At 55.5% G+C, this 26,122-nt stretch overlaps 1 protein-coding gene across 7 annotated transcripts in view; it reads left to right on the top strand.

Annotated features, from left to right (window-relative positions):
* Positions 1-26,122, top strand: part of PPP2R5C (protein phosphatase 2 regulatory subunit B'gamma) — a 126,728-nt gene that overhangs the window by 93,755 nt on the left and 6,851 nt on the right. For 5 of the 7 annotated variants that reach the window (XM_039884240.1, XM_039884235.1, XM_039884236.1 and 2 more), the window contains 11 exons: positions 1,804-1,914; positions 2,916-3,008; positions 3,093-3,223; positions 5,889-5,948; positions 7,641-7,749; positions 9,012-9,065; positions 14,999-15,169; positions 16,478-16,605; positions 18,682-18,783; positions 20,294-20,366; positions 25,109-25,225. In XM_039884240.1, coding sequence (XP_039740174.1) covers positions 1,804-1,914; positions 2,916-3,008; positions 3,093-3,223; positions 5,889-5,948; positions 7,641-7,749; positions 9,012-9,065; positions 14,999-15,169; positions 16,478-16,605; positions 18,682-18,783; positions 20,294-20,366; positions 25,109-25,225 — 1,149 coding nt within the window. The remainder of the gene's footprint in view (positions 1-1,803; positions 1,915-2,915; positions 3,009-3,092; positions 3,224-5,888; positions 5,949-7,640; positions 7,750-9,011; positions 9,066-14,998; positions 15,170-16,477; positions 16,606-18,681; positions 18,784-20,293; positions 20,367-25,108; positions 25,226-26,122) is intronic. The other 2 variants (XM_039884237.1, XM_039884239.1) reach the window with 1 other exon arrangement.

Below are 26,122 nucleotides of genomic sequence, written 5' to 3' on the forward strand. Positions count from 1 at the left end.
CCCAGTCTCCAGGTGACTGTCTTGGAGCCCCCCAGTCATTTGATTTTGAAGGAAAAGGTGGAAAACTCCAGATCACAGATGCCACACTGCCCACAAAAGCCACAGCCTCTGACTGCTGTGTGCCGTTCACAGCTGGGAGGGGACACAGCTCTGCCTCTCTGCAGTCCCGGGCGATGGCCCTTCCTTGGGAGGAAAGAGAGGGGAGGTGAGCATCTCCTTGTCTTGTGTGGGCTTTGGGATCGGGGTGCCAGGGGAGTCCCCTCACGGTCCCATCCCCGGGGGGCCTGGGACCAGTGACTGAGGCCAGGCCATGTACCTGGCAATACCTGTCACGGCATCTTCGCTTGTTGTCTGGGAGGCCTCTTCCAGAACCCCGTTCACAGGTGTTAGGAGCGTTCCTCGTGTTTTTACAAAACGCGTTTTAACTCCTTGTGTCTGGACCCCCCGCCATTTCTTCTTGCCTCGGTCCCCCTGCGCCCCCGCGTCCCGCGGCAGTTACCCTCCACGTCCACCCCTCCTCTCACGTGATGCAGAGAACGCACGCCCGATGCCCAGGGCTGCTACAGCCGACTTAGAGGATGTTCTTTTTCGTGAAAAATGATGTTAAGGTTTGGGGTTTAGTAACAGTAAAGAGATGAAGCTCAGTGGGTGACACAGCCTGGGATGCTCCTCCACAGGTACCTTCTGGTCGTTGTCATGGAGTTGGAGTTCGCTTCTTGGGTCAGGGGTTTGGATTTTGTGCTTTGGGGGGTGATGGAACAGGGGGCTTTTTTTGTTTGTTTGTTTGTTTGTTTTGATCACCTGTAAGAGCCTTTCAATCACCTGAGCCCAGTTCTGTAACTGGCTGAGTTCAGAGCCAGTCAGGTAAACGATCATAGTTAAACTTCCTATGAAAGACAAATAAATTACAAGTCAACATAGAAAAACTGAACTTTTACGTTAATATCACGAAACTGTTGGGTATGCCATGCCGTGTTTAGAGAGCCAACCTTTCAAGCTGACCAAGGGGCATTAAAAGGTAACTGTGCCCCGAAGAACCCTAGATTCCTGTGGGGAACGTCTGCTCTGGAACACATGGCTTCTGGTTGGTGGCACCTGGGTGGAGGACTGGCGAGGGTGACACAGAGATGGGGGTCAGAGAAAAGGGTCGTGAGTTTCACGAGGGTATCATCCAAACTCCAGGGACACCTCTTCTTCCCAGGTCACTTCTCTGAGTCCACACAGGCTGGGAGAGCCGGTGCGGCCCGGCCCCCGGGCACACAGCCAGGCTGTCCGCGACCCCCCTGCTCCTCGCCCTGGGAGCAGCCCTCTCGTCGCCCACTCGCCAGCCCCACCGCTACGCCGCCTGGACTCGCTGCCTTCGTTGGTGGCAGAGCCTCCTGTGGCAAAGTCACACCGGGCGTCCCAGCGCAGAGTGGCATTTGCCATTTCTCAGCGTTTTCAGCCCTAATCTCCGCTTTGTCCTTCGTAATCACCTTTTCTTAGTAGACTTTGAGTGTTCGTGCTTTTGCACTTACTGGACGTAATGAAGGCCTTAGGGGTCATCTCTGCCCATCAGCGCTCGTGGGTGCTGTTTGTCTGGGGGAGTCGACAGCCCAGAGTCCAGTGGGAATCTGGGTGGTCGCCTGTCCACAGCGGTGCTTCCTGCTAGTTTTGACCCAGGGTCTCGTTGGGGACCCACGCTGCTTCTGAGTTTTGAGAATAAGAACAAGCCACATAACCACAGGAAGCAGCTCTCATTAGAATTAGTTAAGATTTTTTCGAAATGTTCTCCGTGAATATCATTAACGTCCCGGATTTTAGTTTGCAGTTAACATGTTTCGCACGTTACCGCCTTCCTCCAACCCTACGGGAGCAGAGTTTGACCCAGAGGAAGACGAGCCAACGTTAGAAGCCGCCTGGCCTCACCTGCAGGTACGGCACCCCGGGGTGCACCGGAAATGGCCTCACGTGTGATGTAGGTGTCGGTGGGTTTCCTAGAGCAGGTGCCCTGGCCCTAGGGCCCCTCAGTTGACCTCTGATCGTTAGCGGAATGGACCTTGCAAACTGTGCACACGAGAACAGCGTTTTCACGGAAGAGAGAACATTTCATGGTTTTTCATGTTTGGATACTTCATATAAACTACAAAGATACAGAATTGTCAGTACGTTTTTAATGGAAATGACCACTCTGCTGGTGGCCTGGAGGACTCACAGACTCGTCCCGGTTTTCAGTACTTAGATTTAACATGCACCTGCTGTGTGCCCCAAAGCTCACCTGCTGACGAGTGCCTTTCTCTAATGCATTCGGAAGGCGAAAGGTCGATTGGGCAGGACTCCTTCGAGAAGGCGCTGAGACCAGCCTGAGCGAGGCGTCAGCGCGGGAGGGCCAGGCCCTCTGTAGGAGCGAGGCGGAGACAAGAGAAACCCAGGAAAGAGCCGACAGGAGCAGACGAAAAGGGAGGGCTGCCCTCCCTTGGCGTCAGGGACACCTGCGTAACCATGACAGCATGCCACCCACTCACGAGGGAGTGGCTGACTGCGTCTGTGACCTGCCCGCCCACTGGTCCCAGCTTCCTGTCCGCCTGGCTCTCCCAGGACACTTATAGGTGACAGGCTGCCAATCCCACCCAGAGTCTGGTCGCAGCCCGACCGGTGGCCGCTGTGCGCCATGGTCTTGAGCAGTGTGATCTAAGCACTGGTGACGTCAGCGTGCACGTCAGTCTGTTTAAATGCCATTTAAGGATAAAATCCCAGCTAAATAAAACGATTGCCATCATCATTTATAATTAGATTAAGCCATGTAATTTGGCATTAGTTCTGTAGATATGTGGCTTTTAGGGTAATGTTTGCAAGGAATTCAACTCATGGTGTATTTTTAATCTCCATTTAATAAAATGTGTTATTTGACTCACTGTTTTTTTTTTTCTTCCTAGCTTGTTTATGAATTTTTCTTAAGATTTTTAGAGTCTCCAGATTTCCAACCTAATATAGCGAAGAAATATATTGATCAGAAGTTTGTATTGCAGGTAAGGCACAAATGAACTGGACGTACAGAAGCCCTGATTTGCAGAGAGAATGCCAAGTCACTAAGTGTCTTTTTCTTCTTAAAGCTTTTAGAGCTCTTCGACAGCGAAGATCCTCGAGAGAGAGATTTTCTTAAAACTACCCTTCACAGAATCTATGGAAAATTCTTAGGCTTAAGAGCTTACATCAGAAAACAGATAAATAATATATTTTATAGGTAAGTCGGTGTGTGGGTGACATTTCTCTTGCGCACGGTGACGCTCACTTTCCCATGTGATGCTCTCGCACCTCGTCGTCCCCTGACGAGAACAGGAGCAGTGGTGGCTTTTCTGAGCGTCCTGCTCGCCGCGTACAGGTGGGCCTGGCCCGCACCTGCGTCTGCTGGGCTGGAGGTGCCGGCCAGCACCTCGCCGCACGTCCTTCGTTTCAGTTCTTACTGAAACATCCAGGGACCCCAAGTGTGGCCCCCCCTGGCACGCGGGTGGATCGATGTGCCCACAGCCGGCCGTCCCTTCCTCTGCACGTCACTTCCTCCTCCCCGCGTCTCAGGGGCAGTGACCCTCTGGACCCCAGGAGATCTGAGGCACGTCAGCGGCCTGGAGACGCCCCCTGCGCCCGGGGACAGGCGCCTGGGCAGCTGTCAGCGGTCACGGCCGCTCCTGGGCCGGCAGGACCGTGGGGCCGGGCGGGCTGGGAGGCCAGTCGCAGAAGTTGCCCGCTCTGGTCTACGTGGAGGAGGGCACAGCCCCATGGCTCCCGGCAGAATGTTGCGAGCGGTGTTCACCTTGTCCTGGGTCCCCTCGCACGGCCCTCCTCCCCATCCCGGTGTTGGCACCCCTCCCCCGCCCCTTCTCCCTCCCGTGGCCTGAGTTGCACGGTGACTCACACCCTTTGGATGCACAGGTGTTGGGTGCTGGGCATGGCCCTCGGGGTCCCGCAGGCCCGTCCACACCGGCACCGGGCGGCCTTGTGGGACCCTCCACGGCATTCTCTCCCCGCACTCCTTCTCCGCAACCCCCCAGGCCCTAGAAACATCCCCTGGCCCGGGACGCCTCCCTGGCCTGGCGCACGGGTCCCCTCTCCCTGTGAGGACAGGCACCGTGTCAGCTGCTTTATCGCACAGCCCCAGTGCCAGCCTCGTGCCCAGCCACGGTGGCACCAAATAAACAGTGATGGGCGAAACAGTTAGTGTAGCTTCTTATCCGTCCCCGGACAGCTTACTAAATGAGCAGTCTACTCTGTGAATTCTGGCTCAGAAAGGCTCGCCCCTAAGGCCCCCGACTCCGGGACGGCCCACGGGAGTGGCGAGCCCTCGAGTGACAGGCACCGTGTACAGGTTCCTCTGTGGCAAGGGCAGGGCGGCTTTCACGCAGTCCAGCTGCAGTGCCCTTGCCCTTGGGCTGGAGCACCACGGAGGCCAGGCGTGTCCCTTCTTAGTCACGTGACTGAGCAGGGAAGGGAAGGGAAAGGGGGCTGAGGCAGATGGACGAGAAGTGAGATCCCACGGCTGAGACGCAGCCCTCCTGGGAATTCCATCCGCAGTTCTTCGTCCTCTCACCAGCCTGGCCTGGCGGACGACCCTGTCCTTGAAATCGCCCCGTCCCGCACGTCTGCGGCCATCAGGGTCCAGGCCTCCCTTGACTTCACACTCGAGGTGGCATTTCAGGGTACAGCCTTCCAGTGTGCGTGTGGCGTCCCTTAGAACTCTCCGGGTCCCCGCATCCTGGGTGTGCAGCGGATCTCGGGCCGGACGCACCTGTGTGTTCGGTGACACCGTGCTTCCTAGCCGTGTGTTCCCGGTCTACGTGCTTGGTGTGGGCTTGGCCAGTGTCCAGGCCTCTGCACACCAGTTGCCTGCTGCCCACTCCAAGTCACAGACCTTCGTTTTGGCTCAGTGAGTTCTCTCCCTGTCCACACCGTTTTAAAAATCCATGGACATCCTCCCTCAGGGCCCAGGCCAAGCACCAGCCCTTCAGTGAATTCTGGTCAGCGGGGAGCACAGACATGTTAGACCCATCCCGTGGGTGTGAAATAGTTCCACTTGGTTCCAGACGAAGACGGTGTAATTTCAGAGTCAGGTGTTTTATTCATCACCACTTACCTGGCTTAGAGATGTCTCTAAACCCATAGTTTTCGTCTGCTGGGCGGAACCGGTTTCTCACTCCCGGCGAGCGAGGGTGGGGGCAGGAGGAAATCCTTCGAGGGAGAGGACATCTTCCTGTTTCGTGTCACTGTTCCCTCTCATCGTCCCCCGTGGATTCAACAGACGTGTTTCAAGCATCAGACTGATGCTGGGCTTGGTCCCAGCAGGGGTCAGGGGTGACACAGGGCAGCAGGTGCTGCAGGGGCCCAGGGGGCAGAGCGGGTGAAAGGTGGGGCGTCAGCGGGGAAACAGGTGAGCCCTCCGGCCCCCACGGAGACTGTGCAGCTAACTACGAGAAGCTCGGCAATTGAGCGAGACGTCCACTTCTGCTGAAATGCAGCCTCACGCGAAGATGGATTCATGGCTGGAGGGATGGGCGTCGGACGTATCTGAGAAAGCGAACGGCAGATGGTTCGTCGCTGGGCTGGGATGGTGGAGATGCTGGTGCTCACTCAAGTCCTTTCAGCTTTGTGTTTTGTTTGAGAACCTTCAAAATAAAACGTGGCAGGGGGAGGAATTTTGAGCACACCTGCCCTGCGGGTCTTTAGACACCCAGGCCCTGAAGACTTTATCTAGTGACCAGGAGCGGAGCCCCCAGGGATGATTTTCGCAAACGGGCACGTTCATGATCGCCTGGCTGCATGATTTCCCTCCCCAAAGCCCTGCTTTCTTATTCAGGGGATTTTAGTCTTTCCAGCTATTATTTCACTAATTCTAAATGACTTACTGCTTTTCCTAGGTTTATTTATGAAACAGAGCATCACAATGGCATAGCAGAGTTACTGGAAATATTGGGAAGGTGAGTCTGTGTTACTGGTAGCAAGTGGCTTTAGATGGAATTGATGCCGAATGATCCTGTTCCTTGGGTTCAGCCGCACCCCGCCCCGCCCCTGCCAACGCGAGGCGACTCGATCCACCCTCCAGAAGCACCGGAGTGAGATCTCACGGGACGGAGGGGGTCGGCGAGCGCTTGGGTTGGAACACGCTGGATCACACGCACGTCCTCGTCGTGCGGTCCATGCGTAGACTGCATCTCATCTGCCTCAGCATCACTGGAAACACGATTTCAGTTACATCCTCAAGAGCGATGCTAAAAATAGTTACCTTAAGAAGGTTTATATTTGACACTTAGAAGAATAGATCATTTATTGTACATTTGGGGGATTGAGTAATGCTAGAATTTCAGATTGCTTCGATTTTATAAATTTTCACATGTATACTTATAAAATAATGAACATTTCAAAAATTTTGTCTTCATCCGAGTAAAGTTCTTGCCTACTATCATTTTTTCAATGACTGTAGGTTTTCTGTCAGACCCACCAACACGTGGCTGCCCAGAGCTGCTCGGGCTCCATGCCTTTCCTGGGGGTGGTTCTGGGGGACCCTCCAGTGACAAAACCTGTGCACTTTTGTTCAGTCTCACGATCCCCAAAACTGTCTGAACACAAGTGTTTCTCAAGGAACGTGGCTGTCGTCTGGCGGGGTCTGAGAGTGACCACCCCTGCCGTTTTAGATGCAATCCGAAACCAGAACGTTGGTCCCCTGGGGAATTCACGGCAGGTCCCTCTCGCTCGGCAGAGCGCAGTGGGTGGGTAGGTGGGCGTCCATGACCAGTTGTCCGGCCTTGGGCACATTATTCACCACCGTTTGCTTCTGTTTCCTTCTCTGTAAGTGGGGAGGTGATTATACCCACCTGGGCCATCACGGGGCTGGAGGCGCTGTCCGCAGTGTCCAGCGCCAGACGCAGCTCCCCTCCCACAGCCGGGACTCACTGTCTCACCTTTCCAGAACAGGGATTTGATCTTGAGGGTCTCCCTGCACGTCAGTAAGCGTATTGTCCTTGATGACGGCTTAAGACTAACCCGGCCTGCAGTGCCAGATCCCCAGGATCCATAAATGATGAGGGGACATTTAGAACTCGCTTTAAGTGCCTCCGTAGCTCTCGGTAACGTTTACCCACTCGACGTTAGAGACAGGAACTTGGGCTTTCAGGCGACAAGTGAGATCCCCGTCCTTCGCAGAAGAGAACAGGCTCCTTGCTGATGTTTAACCAGAGCCCGTCGCCTGCCCGCATCAGACTCACCAGCTAGAATTTCCCCGGGAAAGCGAACTCCTGAAGCTGATCGAAGGCCCAGGGAGGGTGCAGGCTGTGGGCAGCACTGGAGCTGGAGTACCACCCGAGCTGCCCGGTCTTTGTGGCCCAAGGAAGGAGGTCTCGCCCCCAGAGACGCCTTCTGTTCTGGGTAACACCCTCTAACCCAGAATTTAGAAATTATCCTGTCGTTACAAAGCTAACAATGACTATGCTTCTCTGACGATAATTAATTTTCTTTTTAATTTCTGTTGATACCCTCCTTTTTTCTGGGAAAAAAAAATATATTTTGCTTGCTAGTTTTCATGCTGAAAACAAAAACGGAACGAGAAACAGCGAGGTTTTTTTAAAATCAGGAATCTGCAAATACTCAGCCTCACCCAGATTCTGTTTCCACAGCATAATTAATGGATTCGCCTTACCACTGAAAGAAGAACACAAGATCTTCTTACTGAAGGTGTTGCTGCCTCTGCACAAAGTGAAGTCCCTGAGCGTCTACCACCCCCAGGTACGGGGGTCCCGGCGGGGGACGGGGAGCTCGCCAGCACGCGGTCCTCACGGAGCGTGTCCACTGGGGTAGCCAGACCCAGCCTCTAACGGGGATGGGGGGGGTGGTGTTGTCTTTCTTAGCACGTTGTTGGCCTCGCCATCGAGGTTCTGCTGATGACAGAGAGGATAAGAGAGTAAAGAAATTCTAAGATCAGTAAAATCTCAGGAATGGAGAATTTCAAAGTTCGTTTTAAGCATAGAGAAGGGAGTGAGTAGCTTAGTGAACAGAGCTGAGGAAGACTCCCCAGAGGAAGGTTTTCTGTAGTATAATTTAAAAGCCAGCCCGTTGAAGAAAAAAGCCTGGACGTCCGTGGCCAACGGAATGGCCTGTGCAAAGCTTTGCTCTCAAGCTGCGGAATCTGATCACGGTTACGCAGAACCGCGGGGCTGTAAGTGGGTGGCAGGAGAGCTGCTTTCCCTGCACGCGTGTTCTCGTAGGTTCCGTGTAGACAGAACCTCAGCTGCGCCGGCTGAACACGCTGAAGATTTGGGGGGTAAACTGCAGAAGGCACAGTTGACCCTTGGGCAACACGGGTTTGAACTGTGTAGGTCCACTCGTACGTGGAATTTTTCAGCTGACCCACAGTTCAAACTCGCGTTGTCCAAGGGTCAGCTGGGGGTTGGGGACCCGCGTGTGTCGGAGGGGGCTGCCTTAAGTCGTACGTGGACTTCCGACCACATGGGCAGCCAGCGTCCCGACCCCAGCGTTGATCCAGGGCCAGTTAGCTGTCTCTTCTTCGTGTGATTCTAATGACGTTGGCTTCCTGGGAAGTGTTTTGCTGAGAGTTTTTTCTCTGATTGCTGTTAACTGGTAAGATCTTTACTCCCAGCCTGGTCATTATCATGTTAATCATTCTTTATTCGAATTGGTAGTTTATAGACTTAAGATGGAAGAGACTTTAATTTGGTTTCCCAGCTGTCCGATCGCTTGTCCATTACAGTCTCCGGAAGACCCCAAACTTGGCTGATTTGTTGGTTCCAAAGACAGTTCCCCAGTTTTTTTGAGCTTTCTGTGTATCTTCCAAAATCAGTGAGGAGAATGGTCTGTCCTGGGGCCCCTCCCCCACCGTCGTACTCAGAGCCTGTGGCGGACCCTGTGGAGGGCAGTCACACCCACCTGCTGGCAGCCCCGTTGGGGGGCAGCCCCTGATCACATCTGACCGGTGTCTCAGCACCTCGTCTAAAGGGAGTGCTCACACTTCTTTTCCTTTTGCTTTTTAGCTGGCGTACTGTGTAGTCCAGTTTCTAGAAAAGGACAGCACCCTCACCGAACCAGTAAGTACCCTCCGGGGCCGGGGCCGGGGCCGGGGCCCCCTGCAACGCAGCACGGGGGTCTTGCCCTGTAAACGTCACTCAGTCCCTCCGCTTCCCCAGATAGCGGGTCAGCCCGCGCTTTCGTCGGAAGCGACAAGGCTGACAGGCAGACGGTTTCATTCAGGTGTCACAGGTTTTCAGGTGTAGGAATGCGTTACAGGTTCCTTTGTTGCAGGGGATGTTTTGTCACGTAGCTCTGTCTTATCCCTGACTGCGCTTTGCTCCTTTGAAGGCAGAGCGGGGGGCGGGGGGCATCGCCACTAAACCGAGTGCGTTTGACGCTGTCACATCTCGGTCCGACGGCCTCCCTCGCCAGCTTCGGTCAGAGCGGCCGCGCCGAGGGCCCAAAGTGCCGGCCCGCAGAGGGGCTTTTCCTGCCTTGGAAACTCGTTCCGCGCGAGCGTAGCTGTTCTACAGCCATTGCATCGTGAGTGCCACGTTGCTGCCACCAGTCTTCAGATTTCTAAATTTCTTGACATTTTTATCTTTATTAAAAGCACGGAAGCTGCTGTGGCCTAGATTAACAGTCGGGTCTGTCGGGTGCCAGTGGAGGCGTTGGGCACACTTTTTTAACAGCTTTATTAAAAAGCTATAATTCATATACCCTGCGATTCACCCATTCATGGCATACAATCCATTGGTTTGGGATATAGTATGTTATAAAGTTTTTAAATTGTGGTAAATTATACATAACATAGAAGTCTGCCGTTTTAAGTGTGCAGTCCAGGGGCATTAATTACATTCACAAAGTTGCGCAAGTGTCACCATTTCCAAAAGTCCGTCATTACCCCAGACAGACTCTGCACCCACTAAACCCCCCCACCACCCCACCCGCCTCCGGGCTCTCGCCCACTTTCTGATTCTTTGACTTTCCTGCTGTGGGATCACGTGCCGGGTTCGTCCTTCTGGGGCTGTCCCCTCCACATGGCGTCCCCGGGGCTCGTCCGTGTTGTCACGTCTGTCAGAACTCCCTTCCGCGTCACGGCCGGGTCGTCACGTCCACCGTACAGACCACACTTGTTCGCCCGCTCGCCTGTCGGTGGGCTCCGGTCGGTGCCACGTGCCGGCTGCTGTGAACACGGCATGTGAACGCGTCTGCGGGGCGGGCTTGCCGGGTCCTGCGGTGATTCTGCGTCTGGCTCTTTGAGGAGCCGGCAAACGGTTTCCCACAGCGGCCGCCCCGCTTCCATTCCCGTCAGCCGTGCGCAAGGCCTCCGGAGTCTCCGCATCCTGGCCGGCACTCGTTAGTTTCCATTTTTTCTTACAGCCATCCTAGTGAGTGTGGGGAGGTATCTCATTGTGGGTCTTCGTTACTAACGGCTGATGACGTTGGGCATCTTCATACGCGTGTTGTCCATTTGTGTATTTTCTTGGGAGAAGTATCTTGAAATCCATTGCTCATTTTTTTAACAAAAGAAATTCAGAATTTTAATGCATGCACGTGGGGGATTCATATCAGCATGAAAATTCCAGAGATAGTGAGGCAATGTCGGGTATATGTGACATAAGTTGGGGGGATGGGGCATCAGCTTTCGGAAGTGAGAATGGCAGTTTTCAGGTCGTCGGGGAAGCTGGCACACACGTGGCAGGAGCCATCACTCCGGGCGGCTCAGAAGCAGCGGGACCCTGGGTTTCCAGCCAACGCCCCCGCCCGAAGGCCTCTTATTTACCGTGCTTCGTTCAGATGAGGCGAACTTCCTGAAGCAGGTTTTTCTGTCTGAAATAAACAGCTTAAAATCAGTGTCCCAAAAGGCGGCGTCCGGGTGGCGGAATTTCGGTTCCCTTCAGTACTGGGCGGCAGGAGAGGGTGTCGCTGGCCAGCGTCGCCCTGAGCAGCGGGTATGGCCACCGTAAGGCCGCGCTGCTTCATTGTAATGTGCGTCTAAGACTCGTCAAACTACAGACCATGGACGAGCAGGTCCGCGATGGGGCCAGGAGTTTCGCGCTTCCCCGGTCCCCGCCTGGTCCCACCGGGCTGGTCCCAGCCCGCACTCTGGTCTGAGGCTCCGGGTTCCCCCGAGCCTCCCGGTGGCTCTGCGTCTACAGATCGGAGCTGGTGCTTCCAGGAGGGAAACTGTGGTGAATGAAGACTTTCTGTTTTTATTTTTTGTCATTTAACACTTCGTGTCATTTGAACGTCCTCCAGTTTATCCACTGTGTTGTCGGTAAACGTTTAAGTGTTTCAACTTTCTCTCCTTTGCCGTCATAAACAATTAGGCGTGTGTCCCCGTCTCGTATACACATGACCGTTTTTTTAATCGGGTGGTTTTTTTCACTATCGAATAACAAAGTGAAAAGTGTCAGGCACCCGTTTAAACGTCTGAATATTCTTTTTAAAGTAACCGATGGCATAGGAAAGGTGAATACTGTGACTCCCGGCGCTCTTCTGTCTGTTCCTCAGTCTTTCGCGGTTTTCTTGTCGAGGCCATCGTGTTCGTAGTGAGGATACGTGAGAAAGGCCGAATACTGTATTCCTGAGTGAAACTGGCTTCTGATCTCTGCCGTTTTAAGCTTCTGAATGCCGTGTGCGGGCAGACGCCCCACCTCGCACAGACTGAGGGCCGCTCCCGAGCGTGTCGCCGAGCGGCTGCCTGCAGAGTGCCCGTCCCCGCTCTCCCCGCTGGGGCCTCCTCACAGCCCTGGCTGGGGTTCTGGAGGCGCCCAAGGTGGTGAACCGAACCTTCTCGGACTCCAGTATCAAACGAAGCCTGCGCTCCAGCTTAGAGTGCAGGTGTGTTATCTTTATCCTCCTTAACTAAAGCAAAGATGTGTTTAGGAAGGGAAAGGAAAACGAGACGGCGCTAAGAATAAAAAAGCCTTTTATAATGACTTTTCCTCAGGGGTGACGCATCCTAATTTGAATTCTTCTATGTGAGCGTCTTCTTCAGACTGAGGGTGAGAGTTTTTACTGGCGAAAGTAACATGGGAAGAAATTCTAACACACCGCCACCCTTTTTCAAAAATAAAAAGGCAAAGAAAAATACGGAAGGAGAGAAAGAGTATGCAGAGTCTTCTTTTCATGATTTTTCTTTGTGCACATTTTCGTACTCTCTCTAGTGGCTAAAGAAGTCACACTGTGTTTACCACTGACTCAGGCTGCTGCCACCAAGCCCCCTATGTGTGCTGTCAGAGCCCAGGGCCTCGTCCTGCTCAGCGAGACTCAGAAAGCGGGGTCCAACCTGTTTCCTCTCGCCTAGAAGTGACGTGAAAGCTGATAGAGTTAATAAATGCTTTTAATGCCCACTGAGAAAGGTGACGTAAGTCTCCGAGAGCGGAGGCTTTCGCTGGCGGAAGGGAGGCAGAGAAGGCGTGCTGGCTTCGGCGGCCCCTCTGTCTCAAGCAGCAGACAGAAGGCTGGCTTGGCAGGAGCACAGGGACACACCAGGCCCCCACGCCGGTCCCCAGCGTCTGCACCCAGGATCACTTCTTAATCCCCTCAGCACAGGTGGTAATGGTACCCGCTCGACTGTGGGAAGCAGATTTAAGTTCCCGCACATTAAAAACGTTCAGAGCCCTGCCTCGGTCAGTCCCCTCCTCTGAAGTTCATGCTTCACCAGAATACACAGGCCGTTGTGTCACGCTCGGCGTCGGAAGCTTGTCGGTAGTGAGGTGACGTGTAGGCCCCTGGGAAGGCGGGCGACCGCCCGGCAGCCTGCGAAGGACACTGGGTGCGCTCCTGCGATCCGCTGTGTCCAGGCTTGAGACTCCTTCAAGGAGGAGCTGTTTGGAGGTGCTCGGCGCTCCCGTTCGTGGTCTGTAATTAACGTTTCCCATTTGCAAACCGCACACGGGGCCTGGAAGGTCGCCGGGCGCCCGAGCACGGCTCCGTCGTGGGAAGAACAGAAGCCCCGCTCTCTTCTGCTCACTTGTCTGTCTCCCAGGCTGATCAGTGCGACTGTGCGGCCTGGTGGGAACTCCCCTGCCCCTGGCAGGCCAGGACTGTGGGGGGCGGGCAGTGCACCCCAGCGTGCCAGACGGGGCCACTGCACGTGCCAGGCCTGGCTGTCCTCTCCAGAGATTCCGGAGGAAAGGCCAGTTCTCGGAGCGCTCCCAGCAGCGAGCGGCCCTCGTCACCTGGGCTTAGCGTCCCCGGGCAGACACCCCTCCACGCACGCTGTCACTCTGAAACAGCCGGTGAGCCGTCTGCTCAGAGGTCACTCCGAATAGTCTGAGAAGTGGGCCCAGCGCGTGCCCCTGGTTCCAGAAGTGAAACCTTTCCCAGCGACACTGAATGGCTCCGTCAGTTGCTCCTGCGGGTCACACGTGAACGTGTTTGTGCTACAAAGTTCCATTTGTCCGGCGGCGAGGAGCTGGGCCTGAGCTGCGGTCTGCACGTGCTGTGTTCGGGCAGCGCTTCTCATACACGCGAGGGATGCTAGAAATTCGGTAAATGTCTATTAACTTACTCTGAGGAAAAAAGCAGAGGGAAGTCATTAAACGATGCATTTTTTAAAAATAATTCCTCTTAAAGTCAGTTGTGTCGTAAATTTTTACGTCAGGCGTCAGAACAAGAAGCGCTTTCTTATTTTATAAATTTTGGGGTTTTACAAAGTGTCGTATGAAAGGTTATCCAGAAGCCCGAATGCCAAGAGCATCAAAACAGAATCGTTCTAAATGGGTGTCGCTCAGAAACCACCGTGCATTTTAGCAAGTAGTGATTAAAAGGCCAGTCTGCTTAGCAAAATAAAATGCTAAGATTTGAGTTGGGGTGACCTGCAGGGCTGGAAGTGACTAGTGACGGGAACCGCCAGCCAGTCCACACGAGCCGGCGTTGCGGTGACTCCCGCCACAGTCCCAGTGCGGGCGGCTGGGTGGCGATTTCCGAGGCCGAGCCCCTGCTCTAAAGCAGCGGGTTGCAGCCGTACAGTTACGCGTGCAAGTCTGCGTGTGTTCCTCATGTGTGCTGACAGGTAAATGCCTTGGATTGTTGTGCTGTTTTCGACTTAAGATAGCTAAGCTCGAGAAACCTTAATCTGCATGGGGTCAAATCTGATATGCCGGTGGACGGTATTTACTGGTATCATGGTAGGAAACTTGGAAACTAGGAATAAACAACGCTTGCCCGGCTGGAGCTCTCTGCCTGTCTGACTCGGGCAGGGAACGTAACCCCAGCACCCACAAATTGGGAGGCTGCTGCCGCCAGGCCCAACGTGCCGTCTGGGTGGGGACCCAGCTGAGGCCCCACAAGACCAGCCCTCAGGCAGCTGCGTGGGGGGCAGTCCTCACGGGGGCCCCGGGGGTGGATTGCTGGGCCCCCAGTCTTTAATGAGGGCTCTGAGCAGTTGGTGACCAGCCTGAGTCACACGCGCAAAGGGCAGTGCGGGCCTGAGCCCAGGTCCCACTGCTGCCCCCTGTGGTGTGAGCTGACAACATCAGCACGTTTCCTGTTTTTTATACACTTTAGTGCAGTCGAAAACACTATATATATTCATACACTGTACACACAGCATGTATGTTTGTGTATAAATGTATGTAAATCATTAATTTGAGAAAGAAATCGATTGTGCATATATATATTGCCAACAATTTTAGAACTGGCCACTTACACACTGAAACGTGTACATGATTCACACGCTCTGTTTGTCCATCGGTCTTCTCTAAACTCCTAACTGCCTATTTTTTTGTATTATTTTTAAAAGAACTGACTCTTGAAAAGGTGGTTAATCAGAGTGCGTGGGTCACGTAAATGAAAATTGCGATTCTAAAGTATATAAAATTAGACCTATTCCTCTAATTATAAAAAACCCACGTGCTAATTGGCCAAATCACTGTTTCTCCTACGAGGAAGAAAGCACCACCTTACCTCATCGCTGGGCGGTGGGCGCGAAAGAACAGACTCTCGGCTCACGGGTGCGGGGTGCCGTGGACGTCACACCGCGCTGTTTCTTCTGCAGGTGGTGATGGCACTTCTCAAATACTGGCCAAAGACTCACAGTCCAAAAGAAGTGATGTTCTTAAACGAGCTGGAAGAGATCCTAGACGTGATCGAACCGTCGGAGTTCGTCAAGATCATGGAGCCGCTCTTCCGGCAGCTGGCCAAGTGTGTCTCCAGCCCCCACTTCCAGGTACGGGCGGGGGCGGGGCGGGGGTGACAGGGGTCCGTCCGTGTGTGGTCTCCTGTGCTTCTCGTGTAATCTGAAGGTGAACGTCAAGCTTTCGCTTTAATTATGCTTCAAAATAAAATGCTAAGGTTTTAATTCCGTAAAATATGCTTTAGTCTCTTGTCCCTGTCGCTGGAAACATTTCTCAGTGAGAGTCGTTTAAGATAGCTTCTCTGAAACTGTTCAGTGTGCTCCCAAGTGCATGAAACGCTGTTTTCCACAGCTGATCAATATTTACGGATACCATGATGGAAACACACCCAGCTGTGAACTCTCGCCCTCCATAAGGCCCTTTGTTTCTGAGGTTATATAAATCCGTCTCCCTTCTCTCTTTCGAAACAGTCAATAGTCCTGCTTTTCGTCACAGTGAAATTCCTGCTTGAAAAGGTGCCTCAGTCAAGTCACTTTCGACTTCCTTGTTCCGATTTCCTTCGGAACCCTTCAGGCCTCTTTCAGAGGTCGTCCCAGTGGCTTTATTCAGCCCTTCCGCCTCCACCAAGGAACTGGCCACCCCATCTTTCTGTCGTGTTGACCAGATATTAATTGTAAACTCGTCACGAACACGGTGAAAATCAAGGTGTAAAATAGGCAAAACCGCAGTCTCCCTGGGGAGTTGGCGACTCAGCACGGCCCCATGGGACATGTGTACTTGCTGCCGACGGTTCCAGAACCGTGGCCCCGGCCCCTCGCACCCACCGCGCACTCCCCTGCTGCCCCCATCTCGTCCTCAGCCAGCCGCCGAGCTGCCATCTCACACCCCTCCTACCTCGGGTCCCTCTGCAGGGACGTGCTCCATGACCACATCTCCCCCACGCACACACCAGCAGCCCCTGTCCCCTCCCCTGCTGCTCGTCACCGCATGCATCACGCCTTCTAATAAATCAGATAATCCCCCGTCATGGAACGGAAGCCCCGTGAAGGCAGCGACTTCTGCCTCGCCGTGTCCCTGCCTAGTCCCCAGTGCCGACGGCACGCCACACGTGTGAGAGACGACACGTGCCGTGGACGGGCGGGTGATGGCTAAAGGGAGCGTGCCGTGGACGGGCGGGTGATGGCTAGAGGGAGCGCATTTGGTCCGTGTCCAGCATGCGTGTTTGCTGCATAAGTGGTGACGGTGTCCTCTGCGCAGGAAGTCGCCGGCCTCCTCGTCGAAGGCTCTGCAGGGCATCTGGGGTTTGTAGAAATAATGAGTTTCTGTCCGGTGTCGGCCGTGGCCCTGTTCACGCGGGCAGCAGGGCGTTCGCTGTTGACGGTCGCGGTCCTGTCGTCCAGGTGGCCGAGCGAGCACTGTACTACTGGAATAACGAGTACATCATGAGCCTCATCAGCGACAACGCGGCGAAGATCCTGCCCATCATGTTCCCGTCCTTGTACCGCAACTCGAAGACCCACTGGAACAAGTAAGCAAGCCGGGCTGCCGCCCGCCCCGCGCGCGGGTTCGTAAGTCCGCAGGGTCCGCTCGCCCGTCAGACCGGTTACGACTGGAATCCGAGCCTGAAATAGCAGCCGAAAAGCGGGGTGTTGGTTTCTTTGTGGACTGTCGTGAAGCACAGTGCGGGTTGTGTGGGTGGCCGTCAGTCCGCATCCTAACCCCCGCTCCAGGCCCGCACAGGGCACGTTCGTTCGCACCCAGCTCCCCTGGCAGTGTCCCTGGCGGCGTCTCCCAGACGTCTTGTTAAGGTCCCTCCAGAGCAGAAGAAGATCTCGGGGTTCAGCCCCATGTTAGCACAGTGGCTGCCTGTTCTTGGGGGGCCCTCCAGTCCTGCCGTCACACACCCTGGCGAGACCGAGAACCACCCCGCTGTGCTCGCTGCCTACAGGGCAGGTGACAGAAACAGCCGCAGGAAGCTCACACGTTTGCCTCGGCCCCCCCTTGTCCTTTACGCCATGAGGGCGGACGGACCGGTTTACTCCGCAGCGGCCGCCCGAGGCCTCGGCCTTGGTGTCACGCCATCTCCCTGTGGAACGCAGAGCCGGTGCTCATGTTCTTTACATAAACGTGGGGTCAGGGCTGAGCTTTATCCATCGTCTACATTACAGTTGCTAAGTAAGACTTGAAGCAGGAGGAGCCGAGCAGAATCCTCTAGTCCTACCCCCTCGCGGCCCGACCTGCAGTCACGAGCTGGGTGGCGGCCCCCGGCCTACAGCCCCCCGCCCTGCACACCCCTCCCATGTTCCGGGCCAGCACCTGCCGTGCGGCTAGCTGGATCTCACCCGGCCATTTTCTTCCCCCAGAAACCGAGCAGATGTCGGCACACACCTGAGTGTTCCGTGATGCCTGACGGAGGGGGCGTCGTGTGCGGGCACGCCTCGCTGTGCGCCCTTCACGGGTGCCGCGTGTCCCACAAACCGAAGGCAGGACCCTCCTCCAGCAAAGGCATTATAGCTCGCTTTACTGCGACCCTCGCTCTACACGCCGTGGAGCCAAACCCCTGGGTGCGCCCATGCGCAGAGCACTGGCTTTGCAGTGCCCTTCACCTCGTGGTGAAGCGTCGAGTCAAGTCACAGCACCAGACCGTACCCAGGAAACGGTCACCGGGGTCTCGCAGCGGTGGGACTGGAGGCCGTGCCGAGAGCCAGCAGCCGGGACCGCCCCGCAGCGGTCCGGTCGGTACCTGTCAGCTTCCCACACTCTCCTCTGTAGCGTCTGTTTTTTTACTGACCCCAGCAGGTGACAACAGAGGCCCCGGGGTTTAGGCACAGCTCCCGTGTGTGACGACATGATTCCCTCCCAGTGCAAAGAAAGAGATGTTCTTTTGAGTGTTGTCTAAATGTGGGTTTGGTTTTTTATTATGAAGCGAATTAAAGTGGCTGTGATTTGGGAGTTCGGCTTTGGGTCTGGGGTGTTGGCGTAACTGCTGTCTCGTCAGTGCCCACATTCCGGGGCTGGCCAGGCTCTGCCTGCCTCGCTGGGGTTGCCTCTGCGGCTGCATGGGTGGCAGCCGGGACTCGAGTCCCCACAAGGCTGCACTGGGCCGCAGAGCCGCTGGGCCTGTCCTGCCGGAGCCTGGAGCCGAGCTGGACACCAGACTGCTCTAGCATCATTGAAGCTGATGTCCTGCCCTCGCAAATCAGATCAAGAGGAAGCTGACATTTACGGGAAATAAAATGTTCCCGTTTTCGTCCTCTGTATAATTAAGTTTGTCTTAATTATGTGTGTTCAACGTTTTTTATTCAGTTTCCAAGTAGGGAGGCTCCTGGCCGCCGTTAGCCGGGACAGTGAGCTGCAGGGCCGGAGGGACTTGGACGAGAGTGACTCCGAAGGAGGAATTCCAGGCTGCGCGGCTGGCGTGCAGAAGCCAGCACGGGGCTCAGAAGCAGCAGCTTGTAGTGTAAAGCTTAGGAAACCTGGGGAACGTGGGACTATCGACATAGCCTGGGGAGTCCGGAGCAGAAATCGCTGTGGGCGAGGAGGAGGGGGAGACGGATGACGGCGATCCAGTGTCCCCAGTTTCAACACAGAGCTTTACTTACAGGACAATACATGGCTTGATATACAACGCGCTGAAACTGTTCATGGAGATGAACCAGAAGCTGTTTGATGACTGCACCCAGCAGTTCAAAGCAGAGAAACTGAAGTAAGTTGCTCCTTTCGGTTCCCCCTCCAGGGGTCTCTCCCTGATCCTGGGTAAACCTCTCCTGCCAGTTTACCGAAGATGGTATTCTTCACTTGGAAAGCAAATAAAACCTTTGTTATGATAACTTATTTTCAAAGAACACGTATTTAGAATTAGACGTTTTCTCCATTATGCTACTAGTTGAATCATTTTTGCGAAAAGTGCGTGTATAGTCAAGAATTGAACTTTCGGAATTTCCTCGGGGACGGTAGAGGCTGTACTGTGCCGTAACTTTTCACGTTCGTACGGCCGGAGTTTGGACCACACCCCGTCAGATTTGTTCTTACAGCAGGAGACGTCACGTCACCATCGCTGTGCTCTGTGGTGGCCTCCGTCGCGTGGGCGTTCTCTGCAGCCTCGCCCGTGTCCTGCGCAAAACCAAGGCCTCGCTCTCGCGCTGCCAGGCCTTCCGAGCCCGCATCTGTCCAGGGACAGTCTACGTGACGAGGCGCCCTGTCCCCAGGCCGTGCTAGTAATTATGTGATTAATTCATCGTTAAAGTCACATCTTCAGAGTCAAGTATAAACTGTGGGCAGATTTGATTCTTTGCTTGTCAGTCGAAGCTGGCTAAGGTCAATACACTCGAATCAATATAGTTCAGATTGCTGCGCGCATGACCGACGGCCAGGCTCGTCCCGTGCACTGTGTGTTCGCTTATATCCAGGCCCGGTCTTAGGTTCTGAGAACACAGCAGTGAGTAAAGCAGACCGAAACCCTTGCTTTCATGGTCGCTTTCAAAGAAAGAGACAGCAGAACACCAGGAAGTGAGCCAGAGCGTGTGGGAGGCGGTGGGCACGGCAGGGAAGGGCCGCGGGGGCCACAGGCCTCCCTTCGCCCTCGCTGCCTGGTGCGTTCCCGCCTCCACTGAGTGTCGCGTTCAGACATGAAGTACCTGAGCGCTAGGCCCTTCTGGTGGCAGACGTTCTCTCACAGAACAGCGTAGCTTTCTGAATGGGGCCTTGAAGATCATGTAGCACGTTTCCGGATTTACCAGAAAAATTGGGTCCAGGTCATATGACTCATTAGAGAGGGACCAGGCAGGAACCCAGGCCTCCTGGCTCTGAAGACTGTTCCTTTTTCTGTCGTCAGTGTTAGACGTCGGCTCTTTTGATCTGGGTTCCTTTACTCTGAGGGGTAGTGTCGCTTTCACGGATACATAGTCAAAATTATGTCCATCCTGTGAAGAAGCCACTCCTCGGGTGGGGAAAGGGAGAGAAATGCTTGCCTAAGGGTTTGCAAGAACGTAAATTCTCAGACGTGTTAAAGTGTCAGCATGTTATTTTCATCTTTTCCTCTAAGTCTGGGTCATTTTCCTCACACGTGTGTGTGGCCCCCACCGTGACCTGTGGACGGACACCAGAAAGGGGCGGGCACGTGGGGTCACATCGCGCCCCAAGTGTGTGTTCCCTCTCGCCCGTTTCTCAAATCTGATTCGTGTCCCTAACACTGATGACGTTTTACTGTTTTTCAGAGAGAAGCTAAAAATGAAAGAACGTGAAGAAGCGTGGGTTAAAATAGAAAATCTAGCCAAAGCAAACCCCCAGGTACTGAAAACAGAGCGTAACACGAAAGCGTCTAGGGTGTTTGTCACTTGAATGTATTTTAAGGTAGGCGTGCGGCTTCGTCACGGGACGGGAGAGAAATCGCGTCACTGACATTGTATATGAAAATATCTGCAATAAAAATAATGTTCAACTTTTGTACAAGTACTTATTTTGCCCCCAAAAGTTTTTACCACAGAATTGACTTTTTTTTTTTCCCTGGCTTTTTGAATAAGATATAAAACTTACGAATATACTGTGGTAAAAAGAAAACCAGAATACAGCCTCTATTTCAGGCGAAGATGGTAATTTGTTTTCTCTTGCAAATGTCATAGATGCTGTAGCCCAAACTATATTTCTTTCTTCCTAATATCAAATTTTTTTTAAAAATTAGATTTTGAAATAGAGTCAGTATAAAGTTGATATCCTCTTTCCTAAAATTGGGTTTCTACAGGCTGAGCTTTTTATTGTTGAAAACTGACTTCTGCCACGTTAGCAACTAGCCCTGTCCCCCTCCTAGCCAGGCGGCCAGCGTGCCCCGGCAGGCGGGCACAGACGCGGTGTCTTCTGGCGAGGCCAGCCGCTGAAGCGGGGTTCCGTGCAGCACTGACTCTTGGGCTGACTTCCCAGGGCGGCCGGGACCTGGGGGTTTGAGTCGTGGTCTTTGGTGTTATGTCCGCTGGTCCCCTTGGCTGAAGCGCTGTCGCTTCGGACAGTTCTTGCTGGATATCACAGTATCACTTACCGAAAATCATGTTCGTGAATCTTTGCCACACTAAGAATTCTTAGGCTTTCTCGCAGCTCCCCAGAAAAGAAAAGGTTTTCCTTTATGAGGAGAACTACTCAGCTACCAGCAAAATCCTAATGGATTCAATAAGGTGAACTGCATTCTAAGCAGTGTTATTTCCTTTGATGAGAGGAGCAGATAAATAATTGTTGTCTAAGTCGGTCTGTAGGTTTTTCAGCCTCTGACATTTAATGGAAAGCGATCCGTGAATACTAAAAGTGTCTATTTACCTACGCACTAACATACTGATTTGTATTTTCTTCGCTAAAACTACAGTCAGACTTAAACCATAGGGAAATGGGGTGACATTCTTACTGATGTCCTTGATCCCACCCAAAATGAATAACCAGCATTTTTCTAACTACTTATTCCATGTTCCCACATAGAAATGCGGTCTTAAAAGGCTGTGAAACTGTGTAGTGCTTACTTTAGATAGACAGCTGTAGAATAGATTGTGTGTTGAAAGTGCAGTTAAAATATTGACAGGTGTTTCGAAACAGCGGTCCCCAGCCTTCGTGGCACCAGGGCCCGGTGCTCCTGTGAGAATCTAAAGCCTGAGGAGCTGAGGCGGAGCTGAGGCGGTCATGCCAGCACTGGGGAGCGGCTGCAGACACAGATGAAGCTTCGCTCGCTGGCCTCCCGCTCACCTCCTGCTGTGCAGCCCGGTTCCTAACAGGCCACGGACCGGTACCAGTCTGAGGCCCGGGGGTGGGGGACCCCTGCTTTAAAGCACAGCAAAACCATACAGCCAGACAGGCATAGCGGGCGGGCCCGGCCCGACGGGTCACACAAAGGGCCCAGCTGGAATTGTCAAAGACCCAGGCACAGCACCCTTGAGAAACACAGACGGCGCATACAAGTCAGAGGGTCTGGCTTTGTTTGTCTTGCCCAGAATGTGGAAATAACCTCATGATGAGGTGCGTAAAGCTTTCCCGTCGCTAACGCGGAGTCGCTGGGGGGCCGCGTCAGCCAACGGGACCCGCTTCCCCCGCTGTGGCCGGCAGTCGCGCCTTCTGAGATGTGTGTGGTTCTCTCCCTCTGGTTTCCCTGCATCACATTTTCGTTCCTTCTGGCCGTTCTCTCTGTAAATGTCTCGGTGACGACGTCAGTGTGGAGGGTTTGCCTGCTCTGTGTGTTCGCTGTGCTGACCTGTAACCTCTGACCTGAGCGCTGTCCTGACTCCTCATCTCTGTGTGACGACCCCAGCAAACCCATCCTCATGCTCCGGGCCGCGGTGCAGAGTCTGCAACGGAAAATACTTCATGGCTCGTCTCTCGGGGCTGGAAGTCAGGGCCTCGGTACTTGCCTATCATTCTCTCGAGAGAAAATCTTTTCTGAAGTCTAACTGCAGCTCGCCGTTTACAACAGCAAAAAGGAAATAATACCCTTTGTCTCATTTCCGTACCGAAAATGGTCGCGTTTTTGAAACTCGGCTCTACCTCACATGCGCCTTCACAGCTTCCTTTCGTAAGGTGCGTCCCCAGAAATGCAGTCTGTTCGCCGACGTGCGTCTGGGAGCGTTTCGGCCGGTTGCTCTTGTTTCTTTATAAACCAAGTGCTGCCTCTGCTCACAGACGGGAACGTGCGCCTCCCCCCGGGCCCGTGGGGGTCGGGAAAGGTGGGGTGCCCTCACGTTCTGTCGTGTTTGTCCCAGCGGTTGTGGCAGCTCCGTGTATGATTTCATACTGAGATGCCGAAGACCCCTAACAAACACCACCGAGAGGCTGCGTAACAGTCCACCGCTTCCGTCTCCCCGACTTTGGGACAAGCTCTCGTGTGGGGCCGGGGAGACCGCAGCGCCCCGGGCGGTGCCTGTCCTCGGGAGACGAGCTCCACGGGCGATGCGCCTGCCTTTGCCGCCCGAACCTCCCCCTCGAAGGGTTTCTGCTCCTGGCCAGGACCCCCTCCCATTGCGTGATGTTGGTTTCACTGGGAACCTCCTGTCGCATCCCCGGTGACACTTTCCCTGCCCTGGGCGTAGCGGGGACCGAGGGCGCTCGCCGCGCCAGGCACAGCCCGTCGGCGGATTCCATGGAAACCACTCTGTCCTTCGCCCAGTGGAGCCACGGGCCGAAGTGTTGGTTAAGAAATGGTCCCTGGGCCACCCGCGAGGTTGCAGTTATCTGTGCTTCTGTCCGGCCCAGCGGCTCTGAGCCCCTGGAGGACGAGGCGCCGTGCCACGTCCCCGTCTCTGCGCCGAGGGATGCCGGTTGTGTGTCCCGAATTGTGGACTTTCTGGGGTCCGAGGATGAGAACGAGGCACAGTCCCCAGCTTCAAAGTGCTTCCGACCCGTGAGGGGGCAGACGGAGGCCTGGAGGGGCCGGTAGGGACAGCCAGGTGGCGGCGTGTGCCCGGTGGTGACGGGAGGGGCTGCTTCACGCCTCTGAAGACAGACACATAGGAAACAGTTCAGGCGCGGGGCGGCCACGGTCCTGAGTGTCCCCCGGGCCCTCAGCCCAGCAGAAGGGCTGGGCCCCATGCAGGTGGGGCGCCTAACCAGTCTGACAAGTTCGGGAGCGGGGGGAAGAGCAGGGAAGCCCGGTTGGTCGCACCGTGGGGGGCTGGGGGCTCGTCCCCAGAAACGCGTACGGGTGTCGAAGTGCCATGAGGAGCGCGGTGGCCCGGCTGGACTTGTGCTACAGAAAGCTCTTCGTCCCCAGCGAGGCGGCCGGGGGACCCCCCTTGGGCGGAGCTGTGGGGACCCGGGTACCCACGGGTGGCGAAGAAACGGCGCCCAGGGCTTGGCTGCGGGGGGCGAGCGGCGTGTCCAAGGACGGCCTGGGCAGGTGGACGGCGCCGCGGGGCACGGCCTGAAGCCCCACAGGACGTGCGAGGCGGGCCGGGAGCTCCGGGGAGGGTGGCGGTCAGTCCACGGGCTGCTGGCCGTGGGGAAGGGGCCCTGGGACAGCTCCCTTCCCGGATGCTGGCGGGAAAGAGGCGGCGAGGGAGGCAGAGGGGGACCCTCCCTCCTGGCAGAAAGGACGCAAGCGGGACGCGGGCGGTCAGCTGGCGGCGAGTGGAGGACGTGCGGCAGGAGGGTCTGGGTGGGACGGCCAGCGTCGCCCACCGGCCGGGGCCTCGGGCCTAGCACATAGCCTAGGGCCCGCTCCACGGCAGGTCTGTGGCGAGGCGTGCGGAGCACTTGGAACAGCACCGGCTCATAGCAGACGCGCGTCTCTCCCGCCCCCTGCGCTCGCCCCGACGGGGGAGTGGACACTAAACACTAATAGTCACGCTGCTTTGTGTCCCTTTGCTCATTTAACTGAAGCCATCTTATCCCCGTGTCACGAAGTCAGAGGCCAGCAGCGCACAGTGTGCCACTCGCAGCAGAGCCAGGGAGCATGGGGAGGGGAGGAGCCGCGGGAAGCTGTGGGGTCCAGGACCCCACTGTCCGGGTGCTGGACTAGCAGGCACACCGGTCCTGCCCAGCGGTGCCACGTCAGGGCGGCAGCTGTGTGGTTTGGGCGGTGTGGACAGCGGCCTGTCCACGATGGGGGACGGGGGAAGGAGCGAGGAAGGGAGATTCCAGAAGGAGGAAGGGCCGCGAGGTCGGCGTGTGGCCGAGGCTGGGCGGTTGGACGTGGCGGTCTCCAGGTGAGGCAGGCCTCGCGACCAGATCCAGGGCGTGCGGCGCGTCACTCACGCGGAGCCAGGACACCACAGGCTGCAAGGCGGGTGTCACCACCTGTCCGTCAGCACCGGGGCCGGGGAGAGCGGCCGTGACCCCTGGCACCGGCCCCGCGGTCCTCACCGCAGCGGAGAGTACACGGCGTTCTGGGTTTTGGAAGCTGGCGGGCCCGGGGCCCTGGAGGCGCAGGCAGCTGGTTTGCCCGGCGCAGGACAGCCCCGTGGCAGAGGGCCCTGGGGGGCATCGGTGGGAAGGCGTGTCCCTGGCCAGGAGTCCCCGGAGCCGGGCCCCGAGCGCTAACAGAGAGTGACTCCCACTTTGCATTGCAGTACGCAGTGTATAGTCAAGCGAGCACCATGAGCATCCCGGTTGCAATGGAGACAGATGGGCCCTTGTTTGAAGATGTGCTGATGCTGAGAAAGGCAGTGAACGAAGAGGCTCGCCAGGTAAACGTGTGCGAGCTCAGCGGGGGCGCGCGCCGCCGCTTCGCCTGAGAAACGCGGATGAGTGTAGTGGGCGCGTGCCCGGCCGTGTGAGCTCAGGGTAAAACTTAAGCTCAGGTAAGCGTATAGGGCACATGTCACCGCACCTGCTATGCTAGGGATCGGATCCCGAGGACAACCTTTGAGGGCTGAATGTGTGCCTGGGAGTTGTCTCTGTGTTCACCTTACCAGTGACGATCCCCCCTTCCCTGCTCTGTAAATGTTAGCCTGGGCAAAAGGCCACAAGCTTCGCAGTAGCGTCCTGCCGCGCGCTCTGCCCTCTGCCTTCCTTCCTCCTTCCAACTTCTGCTCTGGCCCAGCGGTCCCCCGGGTCCCCGGGGCTCCCTACCGCAGCCGCTGCCCAGCCCCGCGGTGCAGACGTGGGGGCAGACGCCGGGGCAGGCCTTGCCTCCCTCCCGAGGACCCACCCCGGGCGCCGGCTCTGGTGGGCATGCCGGGGACTGGGGCTGCAGGCGGGATGCGCATCCGGATCTCCACTGGTCCGGTCAGAGTTACTGCCAGCCCGAGACTACACGGGCCATAGGTCCCTGCCCCTGTGTGTGCTGCTTCTCCGAACACGCCCCCGCTTCGGTCCCTGTACACTAGTGTGGCCCTGGCTGCCAGACTTAAACCCCTTCTGACCAGGGTAAGAATTTCTGAAGACACCCAGCACTAAAATTCCAACACGTAAAAAGTTGGAGTGGTTAAAATTATGCTTTATGCAGATGGTTCATAAATGCTGGTGTTATTGGAGCTCAAACAGTGAGGGCTGTTTCTAATCGATTTGTTTTGAATTCACGTAAATTGTATTGCCCACCTGATCAGACAGGACCAGGTGCACGATCTAGCTAGTGGTCCCCA

The sequence above is a fragment of the Pteropus medius genome, unplaced genomic scaffold (genome assembly GCF_902729225.1).
Source record: "Pteropus medius unplaced genomic scaffold, Ma_sr-lr_union100, whole genome shotgun sequence".
Classification (NCBI taxonomy): domain Eukaryota; kingdom Metazoa; phylum Chordata; class Mammalia; order Chiroptera; family Pteropodidae; genus Pteropus; species Pteropus medius.